Source organism: Panthera onca, chromosome A1 (assembly GCF_046562875.1).
Source record: "Panthera onca isolate mPanOnc1 chromosome A1, mPanOnc1 haplotype 2, whole genome shotgun sequence".
NCBI lineage: Eukaryota > Metazoa > Chordata > Mammalia > Carnivora > Felidae > Panthera > Panthera onca.
Window position 1 is genome coordinate 128,438,714 of NC_138339.1, and position 27,778 is coordinate 128,466,491.

At 46.2% G+C, this 27,778-nt stretch overlaps 1 protein-coding gene and 1 non-coding gene across 3 annotated transcripts; one reads left to right on the forward strand and one right to left on the reverse strand.

Moving 5' to 3' along the window:
- The first annotated feature begins 231 nt into the window (after positions 1-231).
- On the forward strand, positions 232-27,171 carry VDAC1 (voltage dependent anion channel 1). 2 transcript variants are annotated; one of them, XM_060636140.3, is made up of 9 exons: positions 232-423; positions 11,141-11,213; positions 11,709-11,758; positions 12,676-12,828; positions 12,913-12,965; positions 19,383-19,610; positions 23,222-23,372; positions 25,255-25,312; positions 26,226-27,171. In XM_060636140.3, exons 2-9 carry the CDS (start codon positions 11,147-11,149, stop codon positions 26,315-26,317), a joined length of 852 nt encoding a protein of 283 aa, XP_060492123.1. In that variant the 5' UTR covers positions 232-423; positions 11,141-11,146; the 3' UTR covers positions 26,318-27,171. The 2 variants fall into 2 exon arrangements, with proteins under 2 accessions (XP_060492123.1, XP_060492124.1); XM_060636141.3 differs by lacking the exon at positions 232-423 and adding an exon at positions 516-647.
- Positions 17,055-17,157, reverse strand: LOC132682510 (U6 spliceosomal RNA). The gene has a single exon (XR_009611698.1). It is a non-coding gene; the product is annotated as a U6 spliceosomal RNA (small nuclear RNA).
- Positions 27,172-27,778: the final 607 nt, after the last annotated feature.

Here is a 27,778-nt window from a genome sequence, read left to right on the forward strand (position 1 = left end):
ACAACCCGTGCGGGCTTTGCCGAGGTGGGGGTTCCGGGGATCAACTAGTCGAACCGGGCTAGGTCCTGGTCCGGCACCGCACGCCACATCATCTCTTGGGGGTGGGCCGTTGTCTCCCAGCCCCGAGAACCGGTTGGGGGCCCAGGATCCCGTGCGTCTTCCATTAGCGCAGGAGGCCCCGGGCCACGGCTAAGAGAACCGGAAGCCCCCACCCCCCCCCAACGCGGGCTTCAACCTGGCGCGTTTCCAGCCAAAACTGGCTCCCGTGGGCGGCTGGCACGCGTGTCCCCGCGCACGCACACATCTTGTACACGTCAGCCCCACGCCTCCCCGGTCCCGTGTCCGGGCGCACGCAGCACCCACGCGTGCCCGCACACGCCCGCGGGCACACGCGTCCGCGGTGGGCACTGAGGGCGCAGGAAGGTAAGGGTTCTGGCCAGGAGCTGGTTGGGGACCCGGGCCCAGGCCTGGGCGGTGTCCGGGGCGGGCCCAGGGGCGGAGCTCGCCAGGCCCGGCGCGCAGGGTCGGGGCGGGTCCGCGCCGCCGCCGTCCGCGCTGTCCCGCCCTCGGCCCCGCCGCTGCTCTCCGTTCCTCGCGCTGCAGCCCCCGCGGTAGCAGCCGCCGAGCCCGCCGCCACCGCCCCCGAGGTAGGCGCTGCGGACATGGGCCCGCGATCTGCCGGCCTCTGGGGTCGCGGGCCCTGCCCTGGGGAGCTGAGCAGGAGGTGGGGGGGGAGGAGCGGGCGTGGGCGAGGGGCTGAGGACCAGGCCCCAGGGGCCGAGCGGGAGCTCCCGGCGCAGAGCAGGCCGCACAGGCGGGCGGCAAGCGGGCCGGGGCGCGGGAGCGGGAGGCCGGACATCCGGGGGCGCCTGCGGCTGGGACTCGATCCTTCGGGGACCTGCGGGCGGAAGGGCACGGGCCGCCGCGTGAAGGCCAGGCCGGCTGCAGGTCTAGGTGACCTTTCCCGGCGGCGCCCTCTGGCCCTCGATCCCGCCAGCGCGGGTCAGGCGGGGAACCGCCTGCCCCCACACTCACCGGGCTGGGCGCACGGATCTGTGCGGGCCACGCTGTCGCCGCCGGCATGAGTTCCTGTGACGACCGCGGCCCCTAGCTCCCAGCCCCACACGCCCTGTCCGGCCTGTCTGGTCCACGCCCGGAGAAGCTGGCGCCCGGCGCTGTTCCGCGCGTGCCAGCTCCCTACCGGGCGGAACGAGAGGCTGAGAGTCGACTTAGGCCGCAGGAGCCTGTGCAGTAGGCTCGGCCTTGGGAAAGGACGCCCTGCGGGGAGCGGATGTGGCCTCCTTGGCCTTAGGAGAGATCCTGGTTCGGTTGCTCATTCATTCACCGAGTGCGTCTGTGCCTTCACGAAACTGGTTGGAGCCCTTGGATTTCAGGGCTGCAATCCTAGTGACTTGCCCAAGGTCACACAGCCGGGGCGATACGAAGCCTAAGTTTTCTCATCTGTACAATAGGAGCAATTGTAGCTCTCCTTGTAGCGGCCATTCATCTTTGGGAAGAATGATATGAGTTGATTAACGGCAAACCTTCAGTAGAAACCTTGACACTTGAGGCTTTTGGGGAGGATTTAGCCCATCCTCTGTAGACCATTCTACTCCACTTGGTGTTCTGGAAAACGTTTAATAAATATAGCCCCTGTTATTTTAAACGTTATTGCTAAACACTTGTGTGCCAGGCATTAACTTCCATGATCATTAATGAAAAATTCTTTTAAGTTTATGGACAAGGTCAGGTTGAAGCAGGAAGTGCGTGCAGACCTGAGGGAAGGTTTCACCTGAGGTCTCCATCACCCTGACCAGCCTTACCTCCGCAGAGGAGGTAGAGAATGGGCCCCTACTTTGCCTAATGTGCTGTTGGCAAGGCCAGGGCAGGCTGCCCAGGGCTTGCCTTGTTTCTCCACCCCAGCTCTGGAATGAGTTCTCCAGGGTTAGGCTTAAGCCCTTTGCAGCTTTGTTTTCATTGCCTGGGGTGGTGCCATTTGGCACACAGTAGGTACTTGAGAAGGGTCTGTGGGGGTAAATGTGCTCTTCCTTTTTATCCAAGAGTCACCTTACCCTTACTGATAGGAGGATAGTTGTGGTTTTTGTTTTTTTGTTTTTTGTTTTTTGTTTTTTTACCATTGCAGCATATGTCTTGTAGTAGTTGTTCATTAAGTATTTGTGAAGTTATTGAATGGGCATATGTAGTGGCTGCAGCCCCGGACCATATTCTCTTGATCTTGGACATCCTTTCTGAGGGACACACACATCTATCTCACTCACTTCCAGAAAATAGTCTTGCTTAGCCGAGGGTCACGCCTGTTTAAAGAGCTCCTGCGGAAAGTACAGCCCTAGAGCACTGAGACGCAAAACTGTTTCCCAATTTGACATAACTGCTTTAAACGTGCTATCTTCATTCTGTGACTTACCAGGTCCTGTGGGAAAGTTGTAGAACTGGTGTTTCTGGGCCTGCAGGGGAGGGCGACCAGGGTGAATGGGATTCTCCTAAGTGCTTTTCCCTTCTCTGATGGTGGGTGGTGGGTGGGTCGATAACTTCTGCTGGAGTTGTTTTGAATAAAATGCTTGACCTTGGGGAGGGGGGTACTGCTCTCAGTTGATTGCTTAGTTTTATTTCTGTATTTTTATTCTATTGGGTAGAGGCAAGGGCTGTCTGTAGACACAAACACAGGGGCTCCGGGAGACCATATAGTGAGGAGTTGCCTGTGGGCTGCCGATCCTGCTGGACCCTGGGCAGATGTGGACAGTAACCTTCAAGCTGGTGGTAATGAGGGACATTGACCCCCCCCCCCCCATCTTTACTGATGGGATGCTCCCAAGGCACTGAAGTTCACTTTGCCCTTGATGGAATTTTAATGGCCTGACATCGTTGGTGGTGGTGACTGGGGAAGATGTGTGTGTGTGTGTGTGTGTGTGTGTGTGTGTGTGTGTGTGTGAGAGAGAGAGAGAGAGCCAGCCCAAACCTGCAGGCAGCCCCCTCAGGGAACTCAGAGAGTCTGTGGCCTTGGGCTCCCCACAGACTCTTCTGGTATCCACTGAGGAAAAGTGAGCAATGGGGTCCTCTGCTGGGCCTGGGCACAATCCTCCATTTTACTGCTTGCTCTCAGGGAGGTGAGGGTGAGTGGGCTTCTAAGCCCTTTTTCCAGAACTGTCCTAGAAAGAGTCCTGGGGAGCAGATTGAGCTCACAACACAGCTCTGACAAGAGCCACAGGATTGAGTACAGGTCAACTCACTGTCTTGTTCCTCAGTGTCTCCTTTATAAAAGTGTGACCATCATCATCATCGTCACAGTCATTCTTTATTGAGGGCCTGCTCAGCACCCTTCTGCGGGGGCTTAACATATGTGTGACGTTGAATGTACCATCCTGCAAACCCTGGGAGAGAGGCACTCTTTTTCATGGGTCAGGAGGCTTGAGCCCAGAGTTGGGATTTGGGACCTGGTCTGGCTAGTTCTAGTGCTGGTAATTCCACACTGAAGTTGCCACGGCAAGGGGCCATTGCCACCAGCTAATAGATGTGGATGCATCTGAAAGGTCGAATTTGCTGTTCAGAGGGGAACTGTTCTCCTTTCACGCTGAGCAGAGTGAACGTGTGTATGGCTGTGTGTAGGCTGCCTGGCAGTGGATTGTAATCAGTGGAGTCACTCCTCTTTGTTGCAAGGACAGTGACACTGGGTGTCTATCAGGAGAAAGGTCAGTTTTTACTGGGATGAGGTAGGAGACATTCTTCCAGGACTTACCTGGACAATATTCAGCTCAAGAGTACCTCATGTGGTCAGGGAGGACTCTGGACCTTGTGGTTGAGGGTGGCCTTTTGATAACCTGCACAGCAGCGGTAATTATACTAAGAAATCTATAAAATGTAAACCTGTAATAAAATCCTCTCTCTGGTCGTTGTGTACTTACCACGTACCAGTCACTGTATTAAGTATTTCATATTAGCAGTCCTCACGGTGATGCTGAGACAGATACTCTTTCCCCATATTCGAGCTGAAGAAACGTGAAATGCATATACATTGTGACTTGCCCTGGGTCCCATATCTGGAGAGTCGTGGAGTGGTATTGGAACTCAGGGCTGCTTGACTCTCAAATCTACTTGCCCAAGCACTGTCTATTTAAACCCCACTGGGTCAAGCCAGGCAGCGAGGTTCCAGGAAATGTGAGGTGTCTGAGGTCAGACAGGAGCCCTGGGTGCACCTGGGACCCAGACCTTGCCATGCTGCCTGCCAGCCCAGGCTTTTCTTCCCTTGATGGGTGGGTGGGCCTGCAGGCTGCCCCCAAGTCAGTTACATTCCCTTGCGGCTTCTTATGGAAGGCTGTGCTGGTGGTGGCCTATCTCCCAGAGTGTTTTAAAATAGAAGCAATGCCTAGGAAGCCGGGCTCCCCGGTGTGAGCCTCTCGTGGAGTAGGAGGGGAGGGCAGCTGTACTGGGAGCACAGACTTGCTTCAGAGCACAGGTCACCGGCTTTGCCAGCATCCGGTAGACATAACCAGGGGCTGCCTTTTCCGTGAGATAGGGATAGGGGTGTGAGGAGGCTTCTGATGGTGTTGGCTTGATATATTGGCTTTCAGAGCTGGGCTAACCTCCTGCTGGGGAAGTTGCTTTTCCTGGTCCCTAGAGTTAGGGGGAGGTGCTTTTGTTCTAATCCCTGGCTGGTCTGGTGCTTCTCCTATGTGCTGGCCCAGTTCTGCTCAGACAAACCACCTTAAATGATGTTAGAGAAACAGCAGAACCAAAGGCTTTCCTACAATTTTCCCTTTCTAAGGGAAATCCAGGATGGTCATGGTGATGGTGGTGGAGGTGACTACCCTCTTGGTCAGGGGCCTTGCACGAATCAGTTGCACACTTACATGGGGTGATAAAAGAAAGCATAATGAAGGGGCCATTTGCAAAGGTGTGAGTAGAGTGTGGAGCTCCTTGGCAGGAGCTGTGGCCTTGGAAAGTAGTCACTGCCCACCTGAGGCCCAGCAGGGAGGGAGCTTGGGAAATGAGTACTCCAGCCTCTCTCTCCCATCTCCTGCTGGTGCCTCCTGTTGGCCAAAACCAACGATACATAGCCTTTGATAGCAATCCATAGTGATCAGCTCTTGGGTCACAGAGCAGGATGGAGGAGAAAAATGGATCTGAAGGGACAGAGAATATCCAGAATAATGGACTGTGATTAGTACTGCCATTTATGGAGCCCTCACCGTGTGCCAGATACTCCTACGTGCTCTGCCTACCTAACTTACTTAATCTTTGCAGTAGCTCTGGTAGAAAGGCACTAGTGTTAGCCCCATTTTATAGGTGAGCAAAATGAGACCCTGGGAGTGTAAGTTATCAGTGGCTTGTCCAAAGTTACACAGCTAGTAAAGGCTGGTGCTGGTAAATCCTCTGCCAGGCTCATAGCTCCTTCTCATAGTCACTGTGCCTTGCTGCCTGGGCACCCAGTTGTGCTGTGACAATCCGTGGCAGGGTGGCTCCTGGTGTTTGGGTCCTAGTGCTGTTGTACCCTTGCTCTTGAAGATGGTGTCTCTTAATCCATTAGGTGTTACCTTGCTCACAAGACTGAGTCTTGGGAACTTAAGGCCACTCTGCTCCCTGTGTCCCCCACCGCAGTGGTTGTTAGCTCTTTGAGGGTACCACGGCTCCTGTGCCAGGATTCTACCTCTGTCGACAGAAGTGCTGTCCTGCCTGTTTCTTAGGCTGCGAAAGGCTAAGAGGGAGGGAAGGAGGCTTTTGAACAAGTGCTTCAGGCCGTTCTCATGCACATTAAAGTTAGGGAGCCCTGCCCTACTCCTGCCTCCTGGGCAGGGTGGCCAGAGCCACAGGTGGTCATCTGGGGGTAGAATGTTCCCCCTGCAGGCCTTGCCTGTTAACCCTGCCATCTCAGTGTAGTTGGAATCTGTTCTTGGAACCCAGATAGATACTTCCCACGTGGCCTTTTCCTTCTGGCACCTCTACTGCAGCAGTCTTTTAGAATGTGGCTTATTGTGGCATCGTGAAGGCAGCGTAGCTCAGTTTCAGACACGTTGGTTGGGTTTTTAAATTTTATGTCCTTAAAAAAGTTATCAGTATGTACAAACAACTTTAATAAAGTGGAATAAGAAATGAAAATCCTATTTTAACTCTCCTCCTTTCCTAAACCCCCTTCATTTCCAGAAGCCGCTCCCAGTCAGCCACAATGTACAGATGGGCTTGTAGCCTTCCTACATGCTTTCCCATCATTCACAAATGTGTAAGCGCATAAACGTGTGTGTGAAAGGGTTTTCCTCTAATAATGCAGAATTATACATTTTCTGTGACTTGCTTTGTGCAATGAACTACAGTTGGCCCTTGAACACTGTGGGGGTTAGGGGTGTATACTCCTCATGCAGTTGAAAATCCTTCTCTAATTTTTGACTCCCTCCCAATTTAACTACTACTGTTCACCTCAAGTTTTATTGATATTATACAGTCAATTAACACATATTTTGTATGTTATGTATGCATATATATTATATATTGTATTACAATAGAGTAAGCTGGATAAAAATATTACTACTTTTGAAAAGAACTCTTAAAAAATTTTTTTTTAATGTTTATTTATTTTTGAGAGACAGAGAGAGAGCATGAGCAGGGGAGGGGCAGAAAGGAGAGAGACACAGAATCCGAAGCAGGCTCCAGGCTGCGAGCTGTCAGCACAGAGCTTGATGCGGGACTTGAACTCACAAACTGCGAGATATGACCTGAGCTGAACTTGGACGCTTAACTGACTGAGTCACCCAGGCGCCCCTAGAGAAAAAATACTATTAACGAAATCATAAGGAAGAGAAAATACATTTACAGTATTGTATTTATTGAAAAAGATCCAACATATAAGTAGACTTGCGAAGTTCAAATCTGTGTTTTTCAAGGGTCAGCCATGTGTCAAAGATAGCTTTCTATGGCACCTTGCATAAATCCACCTCGTACTTTTTGATTACCACATGGTGCTCTTTAGTTTTTGTAAGTACCTTAATTTTCATTCATTTCCCCATTGGTGGACATTTAGATTTCTTCTGGCTTGTGTTACAGAACTAATGCTGCAGTGAGCATCCTCGTGTGCACCTCTCTGGGGACCTTGGCTGGGTTCCTAGCAGTCGAATTGTCTCTAGGTTAATGCATGCCCACTTACGCATTGGCCAGTAGTTGTCTCCAAAGGGGCTGTCCTATACTGGCGTGAACAGGGGTGACCATTTTCCACACCAATAGTGGATGTTTTCATTTGCATTTTTGCTGATTTGTTTGTTGAGTGAGCCTTTCAAACACAGGTGTGTCACTCACTCTACAGTGGCTCCCTGAGGCCCTTAGAGTAAAGTCCACACCTTGTTCTGAGGTAGTAAGTGGCCCTGCTCCCTTCTGAAGCCTGGTGGTCTCATCAGCCTGAGGTGAGTTCTCCTTAGGCCAAGGCGGGTGGAGAGGGTACTAGTTGTGGCTGTCTCCACCCCCCATTCCTGGCGGTGCTACAGCCTCCCTGTAGAGGGCGCTCCTGCTGCTTGGTGACATCACCGTTTACTTAGACTCTTGTCAGATACTAAGTTTCTATTTTTTTCCTTCTACTATAAAAGTACTTTCATGCTCCTTGCACATTTTCTCATTAAACAGACCTTTGTATTGAATACCTGCTACTTGCCAGGGCTTGTCATCTTTGACACATAGCTTTTTACATATTTTGGATAAATTTATGCATGACAGGCTCTGGGCTGCTTTGAGTTCAAGGGTGTGAGTTGGGGGTAGGTGTGCACGTGTGGGTGTGGTGGGGGCGCTGGAAGCAGAGCAGCTGTCACTGACAGGCAACTGATGAGTCAAGGAAGATATGTCCCCCCAAGGTGGAGGTTATGTAAGTGTTATGCAGACTGTGCTGGGCAATATACTATCTCTCCCCTCTGAGTTTCCAGTATGGGCTGGATTTTCATTCCTCGGCTGGAGTGGAGCTTGCATAATCTGTTCAAGGTCAGCCAGCGAATGGTTGGGTAGGTAGGCGAACAGGCAGTGGAGGGAAACAAGGGACTCCTGTCTCCCACTGTGACTTACTGGTCCTTCTCAAAGTCATCAGTGACTGTGGGAAGGTCTGCTCAGTCCAGTCCTGTCTGTCCCTCATGTTCCACTTATCCTTGGGAACCATGCTCGCAGGCTCTGCATTGAAGCCTTCACCCAGGCCGGCTTCTGATTCCCATCTGTCCAGGGCTGGCTGCTTTCCTGTGTCAAAGTGCCCCGCCTCACGCTCGGACTCTAGAGGCTGGGCTTCTGAAGGCACATGGGGTGGATGCCACCAAGACAGATGGTGAGCGATTTGGAGCGATTTGGAGCTGATCTAGGCGGAGGTAGGGGCCAGGGGGTCAGGGTTCAACCTTAGAATCAGCACAGGCAGCGTGTTAAATGAGAAAGCAGGGTGCTGAGGTCTCTTTCACACCCCCCAGTCCCGGCCTGAGAAAACATGAATGGAAATCATTTCTACAAGATGATTTTTGCAGCGGGTGCTGAGAACTGTGTAAAAATGGGCATTTTCTAGGCGCTGTTGGCAGTTGTAAGAAAGCGGAGCTTTTCAGAGGCACACTGCCTCAGGCCTTGCCTCAGTCCTGTCAGATAAATGCAGGAGGTGACTGGGTGGGGAAAGTTGAAGACTGCAGCAAAAGCCTAGGGGAAGCTACAGTTGCACAGCAGGTGTGGGCCTGTGGTGAAGGGGAGCGTCTTGGCTTCTGGGTGGGTCTTTCCTCAGGTCCAGGAGTGGGTTTGGCTCCACTCAGCTGGGGGTTCCTGTGCATCTTCCCTGCCAGGTGCCGAGCTGGAGCCGCAAGGAGAACCTGGCCTCATCCAAGCTCCCTCTGACCTCCCAGCTCCCTTGTGTTTGGATGGTAATCTCCTTAGTGGCCATGTACTTTAGGGTGATGTTTGTCGGTGGTGGAGTGTTTTTTGACAGGTGGTTTTGCTGGTTCTTTTTTTGGGGGATTAGTGATGAGTGAGAGCATTTGGGGAACATTAAATGATGAGTGATCTGCTTTTCTCTGATGCGAAAGCTGTTCGTGCCTGGTGAGGTGGGTCCTAGAGCCACAGCAGAGGGTACTTTTTGGAACGCCCTGGCCCCTGAGGTACAGGGAGGTCTTGGCTGAGCCAGAGAGGTTGCCACTGTACTGCTCTTTCCTCACCCTGGGGCTGAGTTTGCAGTCCAGCTGGGGAAGGGCAGCGCTGAAGAGGGGTGCTCAGTCCACTGATACCTGTTGGCACTGGTGGCCGTAGAGAATGTTCTGGATCTTTTGCTGAGATGTTCTGCAAGTTTCCTTGGGGCTCCATCACCTCAGCCTTTGATGCAGGTTTGTTTCCTTGCTTCTGGGAGGGGCCAGGGCCATCTGTGGCTGAGACATATCCACGCCTTAGGCTGGGGGTATTCTGCATGACCTGGTGGATGGTTTCTTTGGCTGTCCCTGGGGTGGATGTGCCTGTGAGTGCTTGGGGTGGAAGGGGGACAGGTCGAGAGGGGGGGTCCCCAGACTTGAAACAGCCAATGGGGACAGCCTGAAATGGATCTTCCCCCATGCTCTTTGTGCCCTGATCCTAATGTGGACTGAGCTGTCCATGGTTCCAGCCTGATCACGTGCAAGAGATAACAAGAGCAACAAAGAGGATCGTAAACAGCTCACTGGGCTGCTCCACTCTGCTCTGACAAAAAAGTGAATGGAGGCGGAATTAGCAGAACCTCTGAAAAAAGTACCATAGGACCTGGACCACAATTTTATTACTTCAAGTGGTGTAAGTTTGTCGTTGTTTGTTTTATAGCATACTCATTGCTTCTGTGGGCTCCTTGCAGCATCTAGGATGTTAAAGCTTATGTCAGGAATGCAGCTTCCTGTGGTGATGCTGCTCCCCCTGGGACCGATTGAACTATTTTTCTTAACCGACGGAGCCATCCAGGCGTCCCGATTGAGACATTTTTCGTTGGGTTCCCACTTACCAGGAACATGCCGTGCAGGTGTTTGCTTGTGTGAGTGCATACGTCGGTGACTTCAGGTGGGATACATGCAGGCTCAGTTTGGAAATTTAGGTATACTATATTTTAAAAATTAATGGAACCATCCTTGGGTTAATTGGATTCCTGCTAATTAGGGCTGATGATTTGGGAAATGGAGAAGGTGCAGATCATGGTGCTTTCTCATGACTCCTTTCCTCCTGGATGGAGCACACTGTGTGTGTGTGTGTGTGTGTGTGTGTGTGCGTGTGCGTGTGTGCTCGCGCTGTCCTGGATTAGGATTTTAATTCTGTGTATGTAATGCGTCAGAATACAGCCTCTCAGGGACACAGTGTGGCCTTAGGGAAAGGACTCTGAATTACTTGCCTTCCTTGAACCCTGAGGTGTTTAATAAATGCTTGTTGACTTAGTGATATGCAACAATTTCAAGTAGTACTTTAAAAAATAAAGTCACATTGTAGCTCAATAGATGTTTGTTTGAATTGATTTTTTTTGGCGGGGCGAGGCGATGTGGTTATATCTCCTTCCATGTGAAGAGTTGCCTAATTGTTAGGTTTTACTGTATTCTCTGTGAGGAATCTGATACTCAAAAAAATGGGGTCCCCTGAAATACAAAGTTTTTTGAAAAGTTGCGTTTATTCTGGCACATAGTAGGTACTCTGTAAGTATTTTGTTGGAATGGATGAAATCAGAACCATATGGAAAATAGGATGGCCTGAAAAGCTCTGATTTCTATTCAGTACACTGAATGCCATAGCAGCCGACATTTTGTAAGAAGATATGTTTTATTGGCAAGAGTCCTGCGATTCAGTAAAGTAGCTGGCTCGTGGGAATTTGTCTTTGACAGTTAATTCATTCAGCAAATGTTTACCGACTGCTGCTATATTCTGCACTTGTGCTCAGTCTGGGGGTGCCAAGGAAGAAGAGGTCTAAAGGCAGGCTGGTCTGCTGTCGACAGAACTTACCTGGGTGTCTCCACCTCTCGACATGAGGAGGCACGAGAGAGCAAGGCTTCTCTGTGCACACCTGGGAGAATAAAGTGCCTGGGACTCTGTGCTGATGATTTTTATTGGTGGTTAATTATAGCTAATAATTTTTATTGATGGAAAACTAATTTCCCTAATTACTGATGTGTGTCTTCTGGTGATTCTTTTATTGTAGCAGAAGATGGCTGTACCTCCCACGTATGCTGATCTTGGCAAATGTGCCAGGGATGTCTTCACCAAGGGTTATGGTGAGTGTTTCAGAGCTAATGGGCTGGGTTGGCATGTTTGGGATTTTACCCCTCACAGTTCGGGAGGCCTGGGTGGGTCAACTCTCAGAACTTTGATGTCGGGGGAAAAAAAAGACAAGCTTACTATGCCTAATAAAGCAGTGTTGGTTTGTATACCTGGTAAGGGCAGGCTTACGAATCACTGCAGACAAGTGGACGCCCTGGTTTCCTCTCCCACAGGCGGGAGCAGCTCTGTGTGTGCCGTGGTCATGGAGTGCAATTTCTAAGTGTTGCCCATCCTTAGGCCTGTGCTCACACTGTCCCGTACCTTTCCCTGTCATTCTGCTGGGAGCGCACAGCCACTGTTCGGTAGCCAAAGTTCCACACGTAGGCAGGCAGCAGTGGAGACAGGCACCCTGCACACTCACGGCATCTTGAAACAGGAGAAGGGAGGCAGAGATGCTGCTCTTGAGCTGGTTATTTAGCCTATTAACAGTTCCCATGTTCTTTCTTTAGGATTTGGCTTAATCAAACTCGATTTGAAGACAAAATCTGAGAATGGACTGGTAAGTTGTCTGACCGACATGGAGCATGGGGGTTTATCGTAGATCAGTGGAGAGGATAACTACCATGTCCTGGGTGGCAGAGTCCAATGAAAGGACCTTTTTTTAAATTAAAAAAATTTTTTTTATTTTTTTGAGAGAGAGAGAGAGTGCGCACATAAGTCGGGAAGGGGCAGAGGGAGAGAGAAGGAGAGAATGTTAAACAGGCTCTGTGCTCAGCAAGGAGCCTGACATGGGGCTCAATGTCACAGCCGTGAGATCATGACCTGAGCTCAAATCAAGAGTTGGACGCTTAACTAACTGAGCCCCTCAGGTGCCCTGAAAGGACCTTTTTGATTGTGGCAGTTTGTGGTTGTCACATTCATCGCATCCTGTATGGGATGGGTGGTCCAGGGGCATGCTGCTGATAGGTCCCTAGTTTAGCAGCTGTTAATACTCACTGAGTTAATAAACTCTGTTTCATTTTTCCTTGTTTCTTTGTAAAATTGAGCTGTTTTCAATGCCACCTGATTATCAAAAAAAAAAAAAAAAAATTAGTAATCCCTTTTAGACTGTGTGTGTGAGGATTGTTGGAAGGAGGACGTTTAGGGGTTGATGTACTCCAGTGTCATCTTGAGCTCAGGGGTTTTGGTCTGTATTTGGCTGTAAGTATTGTGGAAGCGGGATTGTCTTCCTGTCGAGACTAATGTATTACCAGGGTGGAAGGAAGCTGTCTCCTGACAGAGAATTCCCCGTAAGAGTCTTTTAACTAACAGGGCTCTTTAATCCCATCTGTATTTAAATATTGAATTGAATTGTAGAAGTAGCCTTTGCCTCCACACATTCAGGTCTCACCTCTTGCATAAAGGAAAGTCCGTTCCATTTAGGATGCTTCAGTGGAGCCCTGGGGAACAGGCCGTGACTCTCTCTTTGCTTTACAGGAATTTACGAGCTCAGGTTCTGCCAACACTGAGACCACCAAAGTGACGGGCAGTCTGGAAACCAAGTACAGATGGACTGAATATGGTCTGACGTTTACGGAGAAATGGAACACTGACAACACATTAGGCACAGAGATTACTGTGGAGGATCAGGTAATGGTGGTCACTGCGAAGAGACACAGTTTTATTCTGCTGCCCTGCCTTTGACTAAACCTGGCATGTTTCTTTTCTGTTCAGCTTGCACGTGGACTGAAGCTGACCTTTGATTCATCCTTCTCACCAAACACAGGGTAAGAATCTCACGTGTTTTCTTAGCAAGGACGTTTAACAGTGTTTTATTTGTTTGTTTTTAAAAATTTTTTTTAATGTTTTATTTATTTTTGAGACAGGGAGAGACAGAGCATGAATGGGGCAGGGTCAGAGAGAGAGGGAGACACAGAATCTGAAACAGGCTCCAAGCTCTGAGCTGTCAGCACAGAGCCCGACGTGGGGCTCGAACCCACGGACCGAGAGATCATGACCTGAGCCGAAGTCGGATGCTCAACTGACTGAGCCACCCAGGCGCCCCTTAAATTTTTTTTTAATGTTTATTTTTGAGAGAGAGAGAGAGAGAGAGAGAGAGCGCACATGAGCATGGGAGGGGCAGAGAGAGAGAGGGAGACACAGAATCCAAATCAGGCTCCAGGCTCTGAGCAGCACAGAGCCTGACGTGGGGCTCAAACTCATGAACTGTGAGATCATGACCTGAGCCAAAGCTGGACGCTTAACCAACCGACTGAACCACCCAGGCACCCCTAACAGTGTTTTATAGTGAGATTCTGTGCTGCGTGTTGTGGCCATCCTGGCTTCATCTGTGGAGGGCTACAAGATTTGTGTGGTCTAGTAATGCTGTGTTTCATGTGAGTGAGGCTGCTGGGAATGATGTAAGCGGCCAAGGCTGTAGACAGCCGGCGATGTTGGGAAGCAGTGTCTGAGCGATCATTGTTGCCAGCCCCAGTTTTCAGGCTGGGAGGGCCCTTTCCCCAGTTTTCTACATAGGAGCACTGAGAGAAGATGGGTTTTAAGTGCAATGTGGCTCCTGAGGCTGCACTTTTTGCCCCATGTCCCCCAGCCACAAACCAATTATGCTTCACTGTTATTGGGCTCATCAGGAGGCAAGACCGTGTGTTGGTTGCCTCAGCCCCTGGTGCTTTTCAAAGTGACTAGATGGGACACATGTTGCACAAATAGCATGTCGGGTTCCCTTACATCGTACACCCAGCTTCTCCTAATGTTAACATCTTACATAACTATGATGTAATTATCAGAACCAGGAAATTTATATGGCTGTCATACAGTTAACTAATTTGTTGTCCTACTGATGTCTTAGTTCTGGTCCATGACCCATTTCAGGATACTAGATTGCATTTAGTCCTCAAATCTCTTTGGTCTCCTCTAATCTAGAACGTAGTCTTTCTTTGTCTTTCATGACCTGGACGCTGTTAAATAGGATTGATGAATTATTTTGTAGAATCCTTCAGTTTGGATTTGTCTGATGTTTCCTCATGGTCAAACTCAGGTTATGCATTTTTATTATATTATGTTATATTATTGTTATATTATTTATTTTATTATCTTATAACACTTCTGTTATACAGCCACAGAAGTGATGTTGGGTCTGTCTTGTGCGTGATATCAGGATGTGTATGTCAGTATTCTTTACTGGTGATACTAACTTTGATCACTTGATTAAAGTGGTGTTTGCCAGGTTTCTCTATGAAGTTACTTTTCTCTTTGTAAATGGGTATGTCGGGAGATACTGTGAGACTATGTAAATATTCTGTTTCTTACTTTTTGAAAAACAAAATTAGTATCCATAGTGATTCTTGCCTGCAAATAGTATGTTTGGTAAAGATTTTCTCTTCCCATCATGCCTTCTGCATTTATTAATTGGGATTCTACTCTAAGGAGGAGCTCTTCCTTCTCCATTTATTTATTGAATCATTTATTTATATTGATATGGATCCACAGACATTTATTCTGTGGGTTATAACCTATTACCACAATATATTTGATTCCTCATTTGTTTCAGATATGGCCATTGGGCGTGTCTCCAAGTGTGCTTTTGATAATCCCCTGTCACTTCTTTTGAGCTCTACTTCGGAAGATATAGCAGGCTCATCTTTTGCTCTAGTCCTGCCATCAGGCATTTCTGCAAGGAGCTTCAGTTCCTTTTATTGAAGAATGGCATATAGAAACCAAGATGGTGGGCACAGTGTATCCACATTGCTCCTGGGTATTTGAGGCAGGTTTTGATGGTTTATGGAGATTGGAAGTGAAAGCTGGCTTTCCAAACCTACTGAGGCGGATAGCCTGGGAAAGCATCGTGGCTTCTGAAGGAGCTGAGTGTAGACCACAAATGGATGAGGCTGCAAACTCCTCTAGGGACCAGCCCCCACATTGAGCACCTACCACAGAAAAACCAGATCGTTAACTGGATATCAGAGTCATGCCTCTCTCAGGTGCTTGTCAAGTTAGTGCTATTGTTTAAATAGCTTAAAAAAAAAAAAAAAAAAATCCCAGTAATACTTGAAAGAGGGAAAACTCCAAAGACGTGGAGTGTTGCATTAGAGCAGAAGCCTGGAGAGAAACCCGAGTCACTGCCCGAGCACTGCCTATTCTCTGAGGACTTTGTGCTCCTGGCCAGAATTCATTGAGACAGGGTAAGGAGGCACCATGTAAATGGTCTGGGATGGCTGGTCCACACCACTGGTCAGAGGCCCTGCCACAAGCAGCACACTTTGGTCAGCAGCAGCTTTTTACCCAGTGGTTATAAGATCCCTGATTTTTACAGTGCTGGTCTCCCTCCCTTCCTAAATGTCAGCCTCCAAGCAGCTGCCTTTCATCAATCACCCCACTAGCATGGTGCCAGTTGGATAAGCAAAAACCCAGGTTGCTTCCTCCAAAGGGTAGGCAGACCAGAAGAGGTTTATTTTATTTTGAGAGAAAGAGAGAGAGAGAGCACGCATGAGCAGAGGAGGGGCAGGGAGAGACAGGGAGAGAAAGAATCCCAAGCAGGCTCTGTACTGTCAGCTTGGAGCTCTACACAGGGCTTGATCTGACGAACCATGAGATCATGACACCAGGTGCCCCTATTTTGAGTTTTTCTTATTGACAGATAATTTGTTTGATTGTTATTCCTTTCCTTCAAAGCTTGTGAAAATGTACCAAAGCAACTTGAACAAAAGTTGTAAGCATCATTGTCACTTGTGAAGGGTGTTTGGCTTTATTTTCAACCATGACCTTGGAAATTCTCATCTCCTTGATGACTTGGAATGTTTAACCTTAAATTTTTTGTTATAGAAAATTTCAAACATACTAAAGACTGGTATATTAAACACTCATCAGGGGGGTGCCTGGGTGGCTCAGTTAAGCCTCCGACTTCAGTTCAGGTCATGATCTCGCGGTCCTTGGGTTCAAGCGCTGCCTTGAGCTCTGTGCTGACAGCTCAGAGCGCGGAGCCTGGTTTGAATTCTGTGTCTCCCTCTCTCTCTGCCTCTCCTCTGTTTGCTCTCTGTCTCTCTCTCAAAAATAAACATTAAAAAAAAAATAAACCTTCATCATGTTCCCATCACCCAGCTTTAATAATTATCAACCCATAGCTAATTATGTTTTATTTATGCACTCACAATCAGTCTCTTCCACCCTCAGATTATTTTGAATAACAGTTATTGCATAATTTCATCTGTAGATATTTTAATATGTATCTTTAAAAATTTTTTTTAAATGTTTATTTATTATTGAGAGACAGAGAGAGAGACAGAGCATGAGCATGGGAGGGGCAGAGACAGGAGAAGACACAGAATCCAAAGCAGGCTCCAGGCTCTGAGCTGTCAGCACAGAGCCCAACACGGGGCTCGAGCTCACAAACTGTGAGGTCATGACCTGAGCTGAAGTCGGACACTTAACTGACTGAGCCACCCAGGTGCCCCAATATGTATCTTTAAATGATGATTCTTTTTTTTTTTTTTTTTAGTTTATTCTGAGAGCACAAGTGGGGTAGGGGCAGAGAGAGAGGGAGAGAGAATTCTAAGCAGGCTCTGAGCCATCAGTGCAGAGCTTGACATGGGGCTTGAACCCATGAACTGTGAGATCATGCCCTGAGCCGAGATCAAGAGTCAGATGAACTGACTGAGCCACCCAGCTGCCACTTGTTTTTATTTTAATTCCAGTAGTTAACAGTCTTGTGTATTAGTTTCAGGTGTACAATATAGTGATTCAACAATTCCATACATTACCTGGTGCTGATCATGACAAGTGCACTCCTTAAGCCCATCACCTATTTCACCCAACCCCTGGCCCCCTCCCATCTGGTAACTGTCAGCTTGTTCTCTGTAGTTAAAGATTTGCAACGTTTCACGAATTTGTATGTCGCCCTTCTGCAGGGGCCATGTTAATCTTCCCTGTATCGTTTCAGTTTTAATACATGTGCTGCTGAGGCACACATTTTTTAAAAAAAGTTTAGTCACAAAATGATTACATTGTAAAAAATTAATCATCTTTCTTTAATATTGTTAAATCTCTAGTCCGATCAAATTTACATATTTTCATAAAAAAACTTTTTTTAATGTTTATTTATTTCTGAGAGAGAGAGAGAGAGAGAGAGCACAAGTGGAGGAGGGACAGGGAGAGAGGGAGACACAGAATCTGAAGTAGGCTCCAGGCTCCGAGCTATCAGCACAGAGCCTGATGTGGGGCTCAAACTCCTGAGCTGTGAGATCATGACCTGAGCCGAAGTCAGACACTTAACCGACAGAGTCACCCAGGTGCTCCTAAATGATTTCATTTTTAATTTATAGAATTAATATAGAAATTAATAGAAATTAATATAGAAAAAATTGTCTGTACAAAATTGTGAAAATTGGGTCGTTTGCCTCCTTAAATCTCTTTAATTTTTAGATTCTCCTCTGCCTTTTTCTCCCCCCCTTCTAACTTATTTGTTGAAAGTAGGTCATTTGTCTCATAAGATTACACATAGACTAAACTATGCTGTATGTATCTCTATGGTCATTAAAAAATTAAAAAAAAAAAATTTATATATATTTTTGAGACAGAGAGAGACAGAGCATCAGCAGGGAAGGGGCAGAAAGAGAGGGAGACACAGAATCCGAAGCAGGCTCCAGGCTCTGAGCTCTCAGCACAGAGCCCAGTGCGGGGCTCAAACTCACAGACTGTGAGATCATGACTTGAGCTGAAGTCAGACACTTAACCAACTGAGCCACCCAGGCGCCCCTCTCTATGGTCATTTAACTTGTTACCCTGTCCCTCATATTTACTGTGAATTGGTAAGTCTACAGGCTTCATTGCATTTAGATTCCATTGGGGAGGGGAGAGGGTAGAATAAAAGTGGTGACGTATGCTTCCATTGGATGTGCATAGAAGGCTGGGTTTTTTCTTTGTACGTTAGTGCTATTCACAGTTCACTCAGGGGTTACAGACTGGTGATAATTCCACTTTAATCATTTATTCTTCATTTATTAGGTAGACTATTTTGATAAAAAGAAACTTCTAAACTATTGGTTACTCTGAGATAGTGTATCAAAGGTAGTAAACGTTTGCTTCCTTTTTATTTACTGTTTCAAAGTAACACATTGGTTCTCTAGTCTCTAAAGATGCCCAATGTGTGTGTTTTAAGTGTCAGTATGAATGAGTTCATAGATTTAAACATATTTGATATGTTTCAATCCATTGCCAGTATTTTTTTTTCAAAATTTTAATGTTTATTCATTTTTGAGAGACAGAGACAGAATTCGAGCAGGGGCGGGGGCAGAGAGAGAGAGAGGGAGACGCAGAATCTGAAGCAGGCTCCAGGCTCTGAGGTTTCCCAGCCCCCATGACTACAGGGTCCCGGGTTCTACATCTGTACCCAGGTCTCAGAAATACATGCTCATTGGGATCTCATGAATACCGAGTTAAAAGCTATCTGTCATATTTACTTAGGAGGGATGTACCTAGTATTTGTTTCTTTATTTACTTACTAAGTGAACCACAAAGTAAGAAAGCAACCATCTCCTTAAAAGCTGCTGTTTAGGAGCGCTTGGGTGGCTCAGTTGGTTAAGCATCCGACTCTTGGTTTTGACTCAGGTCCTGATCTCAGGGTTTCGTGAGTTCAAGCCCCACATCGGGCTCCATGCTGACAGTGTGGAGCCTGCTTGGGATTTTCAGTCTCCCTCTCTCTCCGCCCCTCCCCCACTTATGCTCTCTCTGTATCTCTTGAAATAAAAGCTTGAAAAAAAAAGCTGTTTAGATAGATGCCTTCATGACAGATATAATGTGTCTTTTTCATAGACTTGGAGAATAGCAAAGATACATCTGTTTCATAATTACATGAGCGCTCTACCTAATAAATGCCTGTGTAGGCTCTTACATTAGGCATAGGGAGAGGTTAGTAAAGGAAAATTACTTAGTGCCCCCCTTGCCTATGTTCTCACTTGATTATTGTGGCATTTCTGCAGATGGGTTTGTGGTTGAAGAGAGGTTGTGTTCTTCCATTGGGGCACAGCAGCTGCTTAAGGGAGATCTGGGGTGTGCTGACTTTGCCCTCCATCCCTGTATATAACCTGAGCTTTAAAACTTTTTTTTTTTTTTTTTTTTTTTTTGCATTCTTTTGGTATCGTTGTCACAAGGTGAGTTAGCTTATGACTTTAATACAATTTCTTTTCCTTCAGGAAAAAAAATGCTAAAATCAAGACAGGGTATAAGCGGGAGCACATCAACCTGGGCTGTGATGTGGATTTCGACATCGCCGGCCCTTCGATCCGGGGCGCTCTGGTGCTGGGTTATGAGGGCTGGCTGGCTGGCTACCAGATGAATTTTGAGACTGCAAAGTCTCGAGTGACCCAGAGCAACTTTGCAGTTGGCTACAAGACTGACGAATTCCAGCTCCACACTAACGTGTAAGTACGTGAGTGTCATGTGTAAGTGTGTGCGGGAGGGGGATTGCTTTTCAAGCTCACATTTTAATCACTTTAAAGTGAGTGTTTTGACATCACATGAGCCACATGGCCTGCTGGTCTTTTTCTGTTTCCTACCTGTCCAATTCTGGAAGTGGTTTGGGCTCTTTGTGTTCTAGAGACGGTCGGAGCTGTCACTGGTACAGAATGACTGATCAGTTACAGCAAGGGCATGACGTCAGTCCAGTGGAGTGTCCCTTCCCTTTGTGGGCATTGGAACTCCTTTCATTGTTAGTAACAAAATAGTGGGGAAAGGTGTGGCTGCCCCTCTTTCTCTGTATGAAGCCTGAGGTCAGTTTGCCATGCTTAATGAAATATAGATCTGAGACACCAGGTTAGGGGATGATGATCTCAGTTCCATACAGTGTCTTCTCATGGCAGAGCATGCAAAAGTTGACTAACTACCAGATAGTACAGTGAAGGGAAGAGAAAAGTGCAGATTGACTTAGCCCCTTGTAGTTAAGCTTGGGAATTGGAGTGCAGTGGAGTGCTGATGTAGGTGAAGGGAAACGGATGTTTCATCTCTAAAATCCCGATGCCACAATTGGGGGACAACTTTTTCGGATTTCTTTCTTTCCACTAGAGGTCACTAAAGAAGTGACTTCTTAAAGTTAAGTGGTACATGTATAGTATTTAATAACATTTCCACTTACAAAGTTTTTTGAAAAATTTTTATACAGTAGTTCCCCCGTAACTGCCATTTCACTTTTTGCGATGTCACTTACCCATAGTCAACCACGGTCCAGAAGTGGATGATCCCCCTTCTGATGTATTTTTGGAAGGTCAGCGGTAGTCCGATGCTACGTCACAGGCCTGTGTCACTCACCTCACTTCATCCCATCATGTAGGCATTTTATCATCTCACATCATCATAACAAGGCCATACATAGTACAATAGGTATTTTGAGACAGAGAGCACATTCATGTAACTTATATTACAGTATGTTGTTATAATTGTTCTATTAAAATCATGAAAGTTATTGTTGCTGATCTCTTACTGCGTCTACTTTATAAATTTTGTCATAGGTATGGATGTATAGGAGAAAATGTAGCCTATATGTAGGGTTCGGTACTGTCTGTGGTTTCAGGCATCCCCTGGGGGTCTTGGAATGGATCCCCTACAGATAAGGAAGGGCTACTGTAATTAGTATAATTAACATAACAGAATTAATATAACAGATCTATTATTTTGAGTTTTGAGTTTATTTATATTTATTTATTTTAACATAACAGAATATAACAGATCTATTTTGAGTTTATTTATTTATGTTAACATAACAGAATTAATATGATATAACAGATCTATTATAATAAGTTTTGAGTTTATTTTTTCAATGTTTGTTTATTTTTGAGAGGGAGAGAAACAGCGTGAGTGGGGGAGGGGCAGAGAGAGAGGGAGACACAGAATCTGAAGCAGGCTCCAGGCTCTGAGCTGAGCCGTCAGCACAGAGCCCGATGCGGGGCTTGAACCCATGAACCGCAAGATCATGACCTGAGCCGAAGTCAGAAGCTTAACTGACTCAGCCGCCCAGGCACCCCTATTTATTTATTTATTTTTAAAGTTTATTTTTGAGAGGGGGGGAGGGGCAGAAAGATAGGGGGGGTGGGGACAGAGGATCCAAAGCAGGCTTAGCTGACAGCAGCGAGATCATGACCTGAGCCGAAGTTGAAAGCTGGACGCCCAACCAACTAAGCCACCCAGGCACCCCAGTTTTGAGTTTTTTGAAGCTAAAAAGTCACAGGAAAACCAGAGTGATGGACAGTCCAGTGGTTTCTGGAGTGGGAGTGGGGGAGAGTGTGACTGCCCAGGGGTGGTGTGAGGAGATTTGGGGGTGGTGGAGCTGTTCCTTATCCTGATTGTGGTGGTGGTCACACAAATCTTGTACACGTGTTAAAATTCATAGAAATGTACACCCCCCCCAAAAAAAAGTCAAAAAAGGTATATAAATTCAAAAAAGGCAACATGCAAAAATGTCACAGGAAAAAGGACACAAGCAATAGAAGTGTTTTTTAAGTTAGAGTTATGACTGAAATGGAAAGTCCTTCCTTGGTGTCGAATTGGAAATTGGCACCAATTCTAGGAATAGCAATGGCCCTTACTGTTTTCCCCACATACCTGAGCCTCACATACCTGATTTTATTAAGTGGACACGGTTTATTTTTAGCTGGCGTGGAAACTGCCGACACAGCCATCTGGGTTGTCCTAGGGCTTGCAGAGACCCAAGTGTCATAGTTGTGCTCTGTGCTTCATGTAGATGAATTTGAACAATGACTTCCCTCTGTTTATGGTTTTGAGAGCTCCCAACAGGAAGGCAGTGTTGCTGGTTTTAGAATATAATGAAAAATCTGACATTTTTTAGATACACATGTGAGCCCAAGAAAATTTCCCGATTTCAGTTATACTAAAGTTAATCAAAAACTTTAGTTTTGTCTGTGACAAGCTGCTGTTCTGTGGATTTTCTGGTTCCCTGCAAATCAGGGGGTGCCTGTCCTGGCCTTGTACTTTCTGGAAGTACAAGGTCTGTATCACTGAATTTCAGGGGAAAACTTGAGCATTTAGAATGTATTTAATGAGCATCTACTTTAGGGAGAGTATATTAGTGAGGAGCGGAGTTTGCAGTGAATCAGCAGTTTGTCCCTGGATTAGTGAGTTCTAAGCTCTTTGCTGAATTCCGGAGTACGTGGGCTCTGCCTTACTAGTTTCTGATGACATTTCTACTTGAAGCACCCAAAATGACGAGGCAGAACTTTGACATTGTTTTATGTTAAAAATGGAAAGGAGGGGAAAGGGATATTTCCAAATCACACTGTGGTGTGTTTGGAAGAGATGAAGGAGTTTGTCCAGTTCGGTTTCATTCCATTTTTGAAAGACGGAAACATTTTGTAATGCACCAAGTGTCTCCTTTTCATCCCATCAGAACTGTAGAGATTTTGCAGTTTGGGCCAAGAGTATTGCACAGGTGGAAAAGTCTGAATTGCAGGTCAAGTTCTTCTGTAATTGCTGCCCCTCCAGGGGGCTAGGTGGGTTTTGGCTGTGCCCGCTCAGCAGTGGCTGCAGCTGGTGGTGCTAAGGGCTGTAACCTTCTGAAGAACATGGGTGGCCCACACTTTCTTACCATTTCTGGTTGTGTTCTCTTCTCATTTGCTTCTACTCCCTTACCACTGTTATGATAGATGCATTGACAAAAGAGGTAACATAGCAGCAGCAGAAAAAAAAAAAAAAAAAAAAAAAATCACCCAGAATTCCATTTTCTTAGTTGCTGCTTCTATTTTAAAGAATATTTTGGAAGCAGATTTCAAATTCCATGCAGCCTCAGCTTCCTGCCTTTGGGTGTTCCCAATGGTGGTTGAAAACTAGCCTCTCCCTTCCTTTGAACCTTCCCAAAGCTGGTGTCTGTTCCATTCCTATCAGGCTTTTCCCTACTTTGGTACTCGTTTTGTGATCATTTTGGTCCATTTATAGCAGCCCTGCCCTCTGTCAGACTTGGACCACTGTGCCCAGCTCCAGCCTGCCTTCAGGGGTGGATGGGCACCTGTGCTCTGATTGTTTGCAGAAACGATGGGACAGAGTTTGGTGGCTCCATTTATCAGAAGGTGAACAAGAAGTTAGAGACCGCCGTTAATCTGGCCTGGACAGCAGGAAATAGTAACACTCGCTTTGGAATAGCGGCCAAGTATCAGATTGATCCTGACGCCTGCTTCTCGGTGAGTACCTGTGGAATCACGCATCACCCAGGCTCCACCTGAAGCTTAGGATGGAATCCTTCTGGATTGCTGGAGTTCCATGCTGGAGCTAGAGATTTTTTTTCTCTATGCAAAGAGTTTGAAATGAGGAAAGTGATGATAGTAATAGCTCTTACTGTAGATGCCAGCCACTGTGCGGAGCCCATTTATGTGTGGGTTACTGTCTTTAATTCTTACACAACCTATTTGAGGCAGGTGCCTTTAAAAAAAAAAGAAATATCATTCCAACCCTGTTTGCACAAATGAGGAACTGGAAATTCAGAGAGGCTGAGGGCAGATGGAGCACACATCTGGTAAGTGCTGGGGTGCTGGGCCTGGACTTGACCCACACTGGTTTGCTCTGGAGCCTGCTCTTATCAGCCCATGTTCCATGCTGCAGACTCTAAAGGGGGTCACCTTGAACCCTAAGGTTTTATTTTTTTATTTTTATTGTTTTAATGTTTATTTTCGAGAGATAGGGCAGTCAGGGGAGGGGCAGAGAGCGAGGGAGACAGAGAATCCGAAGCAGGCTCCGCGCTGACAGGGGAGAGCCTGGTGTAGGCTCAAACTCATGAACTGTGAGGTCATTACCTGTGCTAAAGTGGGCTGTTTAACTGACTGGCCACCAAGGCATCTCCCCCCCGGCTTAAAAAAATTATTACTATTATTATTTTTTTTGAGAGAGAGAGGACCCTCAGGATTCATGTTCATTTAATGCTTCTCATTTTTCATCCTCTTGCCAGCTCTTGTATTGGATATTAAGAAACCAGACCCTGGCACTTAGTAGTTGGCATCTAATCTTGCAGACTCGGTGGCATTGCTCGCGGTTGAGTTGCTGCACGATTTTTGCATTAAATCCTGTTGAACTCATCTCTGTTGTCACAGGGCACTGCTGGCTGCTTCCCTTTGGGGTGGAATGCGGAAGTCTCATGTTGCAGGATGGTTATTGTGTAATTTACAAACAGCCCATTTGAAATGGGAACTGAATTTGGCTCCCTTAAAGTTACGCAGTTAAAAACAAAGGAAGAGGGGCCTTATTAATTAGATGGTATAAGCAAAAAGGAACAGCCAGATGGGGCCCTTACTGCCAGGAAATCTTTCCCCCTGCTTTGTTCTTTCTTATGGAAGTTGTCAGGTCTGAAAACAGCATTCAAGCAGGAAAACATACCTTGGCAGCCTCAGCTTTTGCCAGGACTTGGTGTTCTCATGACATGAGCCTTCTCTGCTCCTGACCTCTCCTTGTTTCACTAGAGAGGGGGTCAGGGGGAGGCCCAGATTTTCCTACAACTCAGGCAGAGGAATGAGGGTAACATTGACTCAACTTCTTTATTGAACTTAATTATTAATTAGCATTCACAAAATGCTGAAATTTAAGTGACTGGCTAGGTCATTCTTTTGCTCCAGGATGCATTTTATTTTATTTTATTTTAATGTTTTATTTATTTTTGAGAGACAGAGTATGAGCGGGGAAGGGGCAGAGAGAGAGGGAGACACAGAATCTGAAGCAGGCTCTAGGCTCTGAGCTATCAGCACAGAGCCCGATGGAGAGCTTGAACCCATGAACTGTGAGATCATGACCTGAGCCGAAGTGAGACTCTTAACTGACTGAGCCATCCGGGCACCCCATAACTTTCCTTTAACTGACAGTTGTGTTGACTCTTTGAGTTTCTTTTCTGAGACTTTGCTCTCAAATTTGATATATTTCATGTTGAATTTAATGAATTTCATAATCAAAGTGGTCATGAAAAAAGAGAATTTGATTCTGAAGGTCTGAGTTGGTTGGTTCCAAAGCTCTTACTCATTTTGGAGATGAAAACATAAAGTACTTAACAATTTCACTCTGTCTTATCTTTTCCTTGACTAGGCTAAAGTGAACAACTCCAGCCTGATAGGTTTAGGATACACTCAGACCCTAAAGCCAGGTAAGCGTTGCTTTGAAAGTTAGTGAAATTGTTTCTTTGCCTTAAAGAAAAATTGTGGTGCTGGTTTGTTGCTTTATGTTACTGCTTATATAATGCCTGAATAGTACATTATAAACGAGTGGAGAGAAAGTTTTATAATTAAATGTTTATAAAAGTGTGCAGAATTGTTATAAAACATTTGGAGCATAGAAGTAGTAAGTAGGAGAGAAAAAGGCCAAGGCTAGAGTGTTACACTTTTGGTTATTTTCTTCCATCTGTTTTTCCATTGTGTACGTAGTGTCTGATACTTATTTCTAGCAGATTCTTAAAACTAGCCCATAAGTCATCCTCATTGTAAAACCGTTGTGCCGATTTCCTCTGCACAGGTGGCTAGTCTGGTCCATAGTATGTTAGAACTATGGGAGATAATACCACTTTGGGATTGGTTTGGTCAAGTTGGGTCTTTGAACTCTACAAATCTGAGATTACATGATGAAAGACTCAAACTTTCAAATACCAGTTAGTCGCATGCACGTGTGTGTGTTTGTGTCCATGCCGAGAGTGAGATCTCAGAGTCTGATTTATGGTTGGATTTCCTTTCAAGGCACTTTTGCTGAAGAAGCTTACTGCATGGTGCCACTAGAAGAGAGATGATTGTAGCAGGGGGCAATGAGAGGACAAAGTAAAGTGGACTCCCTAAAGTGGATTTGGAAAGCCTGTGGAATTAATCAGATGGGTGTTCAGTAACAGGGACTGATGGGCCGTGTGGTTTTTTTGCCTGCTGATCACACACAGCTGAAGCAGGTTTTGAATCTGGTGTTGTCTTGCCATTGTGCTTAGGTACTCCTCCTTGTGTTAACCTTTCTGCTCTGTGTTGACCTTTCTTTTTGTTTCTCTCCTCCCCTTTCCTTGTCCCTGGTTATTCCCCTTGCAGGTATCAAACTGACGCTCTCAGCTTTGCTGGATGGCAAGAATGTCAATGCTGGTGGCCACAAGCTTGGTCTAGGACTGGAATTTCAGGCATAAACAAATACTGTACAATCGTTTAATTTTAAACTATTTTGAGCATAGCTACCTTCAGAATTTAGTGTACCTTTTAATGTCGTATGTCTGGGATGCGAGTATTGCTAAATATCATGTTAGACCTCCAGGTTAAAGATGATTCAGCTTTAAGGTGTTACCCTTTCAGAGGTACAGAAGAAACCCAATTCCAAGAAAAGTCCTTTCAGCTGTAGACTTTGGGGGACCTTGGTGGCCCTCTAGAATTGTCAGGTTTCTTTTTTATCTAGAAATGGCTGCAAGTGGAAGCTGAGACTTCGTAGGCACTTTGTAAACTGGTATTGAGTAAATGGATGAAATTATGACTTCCTGAGAATTAACTTTGGTTTCCTATCCTAATGAAGGAGAGACTCACTGATGGTGTGTACAAAATCATCTGAAAGAGACTTTTTTAGACAGATTTTCATGACCTGTTTCCACCCCAGTCCATCACCTCTTTTACACCAAAAGTAGTCTGCAGGGCGTGGTAGCTGTTTCTTTTGTGCCATTTGGGGTGGAGAAGGTGGATGTGATGAAGCCAATAATTCAGGACTTAATTCCCTCTCATGTTGTGTTTTTTTTTGCCCTTGCACCAGAGTATGAAATAGCTTCTAAGAGTCCCAGCTGCAAGCTGGGAAGAGTCTCTGTGACTGTAATCACATGGTGACAACATTCGGAATCTAAATTGGACTTCTGTTATATTCTCGCCACTCAGTTTATTTTTTAGCAGTTTAATGGGTACATTTTAGAGTCTTCCATTTTGTGTGGAATTAGATCCTCCCCTTCAAATGCTGTAATTAACATCACTTAAAGTAAAACTTGAATAAAATATTGAAACCTCATCCTTCTGTTGTTTTTATTATATTAATAAAAGTGTGAATAAACAGGGCATTTGGCATTTGTGTTTGCACTGTATGTGTGTATGAGAGGGGGATTTTAGTTTTCTGTTGTTGCATAACAAATGACCCAAATACAGTTGCTTAGAACAACACTCAGTATTTATTTCACAGGTCTCTAGGTCAGAATTCCAGCATGGTATGGCTGGATTTTCTGTTAAAATTCTCATAATGCTGAAATTAGGATGTCTGCCAGACTGTGTTCCCGTCTGGAGCTTGAGGTCCCCTTCCTAGGTCACATGGTTGTGGCAGAATTCAGCTCCTTTCAGTTGTAGGATAATGGCCCCTATTTCCTTGCTGGCCATCAGCTAGGGGCTCCTCTCAGCAAATAGAGACCACCTGCCTTCCTTGCTGCATGGCCCCCTCCCATCTTCACAGCTGGAATGGAGTAATTCCATTACTGTCAGATCCCTCTCACAGTTGAAATCTCCTCCAGGAAGAGCCCCAGCTATACTTTTCCCCTTTTAAAAGTTTTAATTTTATTTACTGAGTTATAATTGACATAAAAAATTGTATTAGATGCCCAACATGGTTCAATATTTGTATATATTGT

Excerpts from the sequence above, each read along its gene's own strand:
- VDAC1 (XM_060636140.3), top strand. The coding sequence starts at position 11,147 with ATGGCTGTACCTCCCACGTATGCTGATCTTGGCAAATGTGCCAGGGAT. Across the intron at positions 11,214-11,708 it reads TGTCTTCACCAAGGGTTATG|GATTTGGCTTAATCAAACTC; the intron begins GTGAGTGTTTCA and ends TTCTTTCTTTAG. Across the intron at positions 11,759-12,675 it reads CAAAATCTGAGAATGGACTG|GAATTTACGAGCTCAGGTTC; the intron begins GTAAGTTGTCTG and ends TTTGCTTTACAG.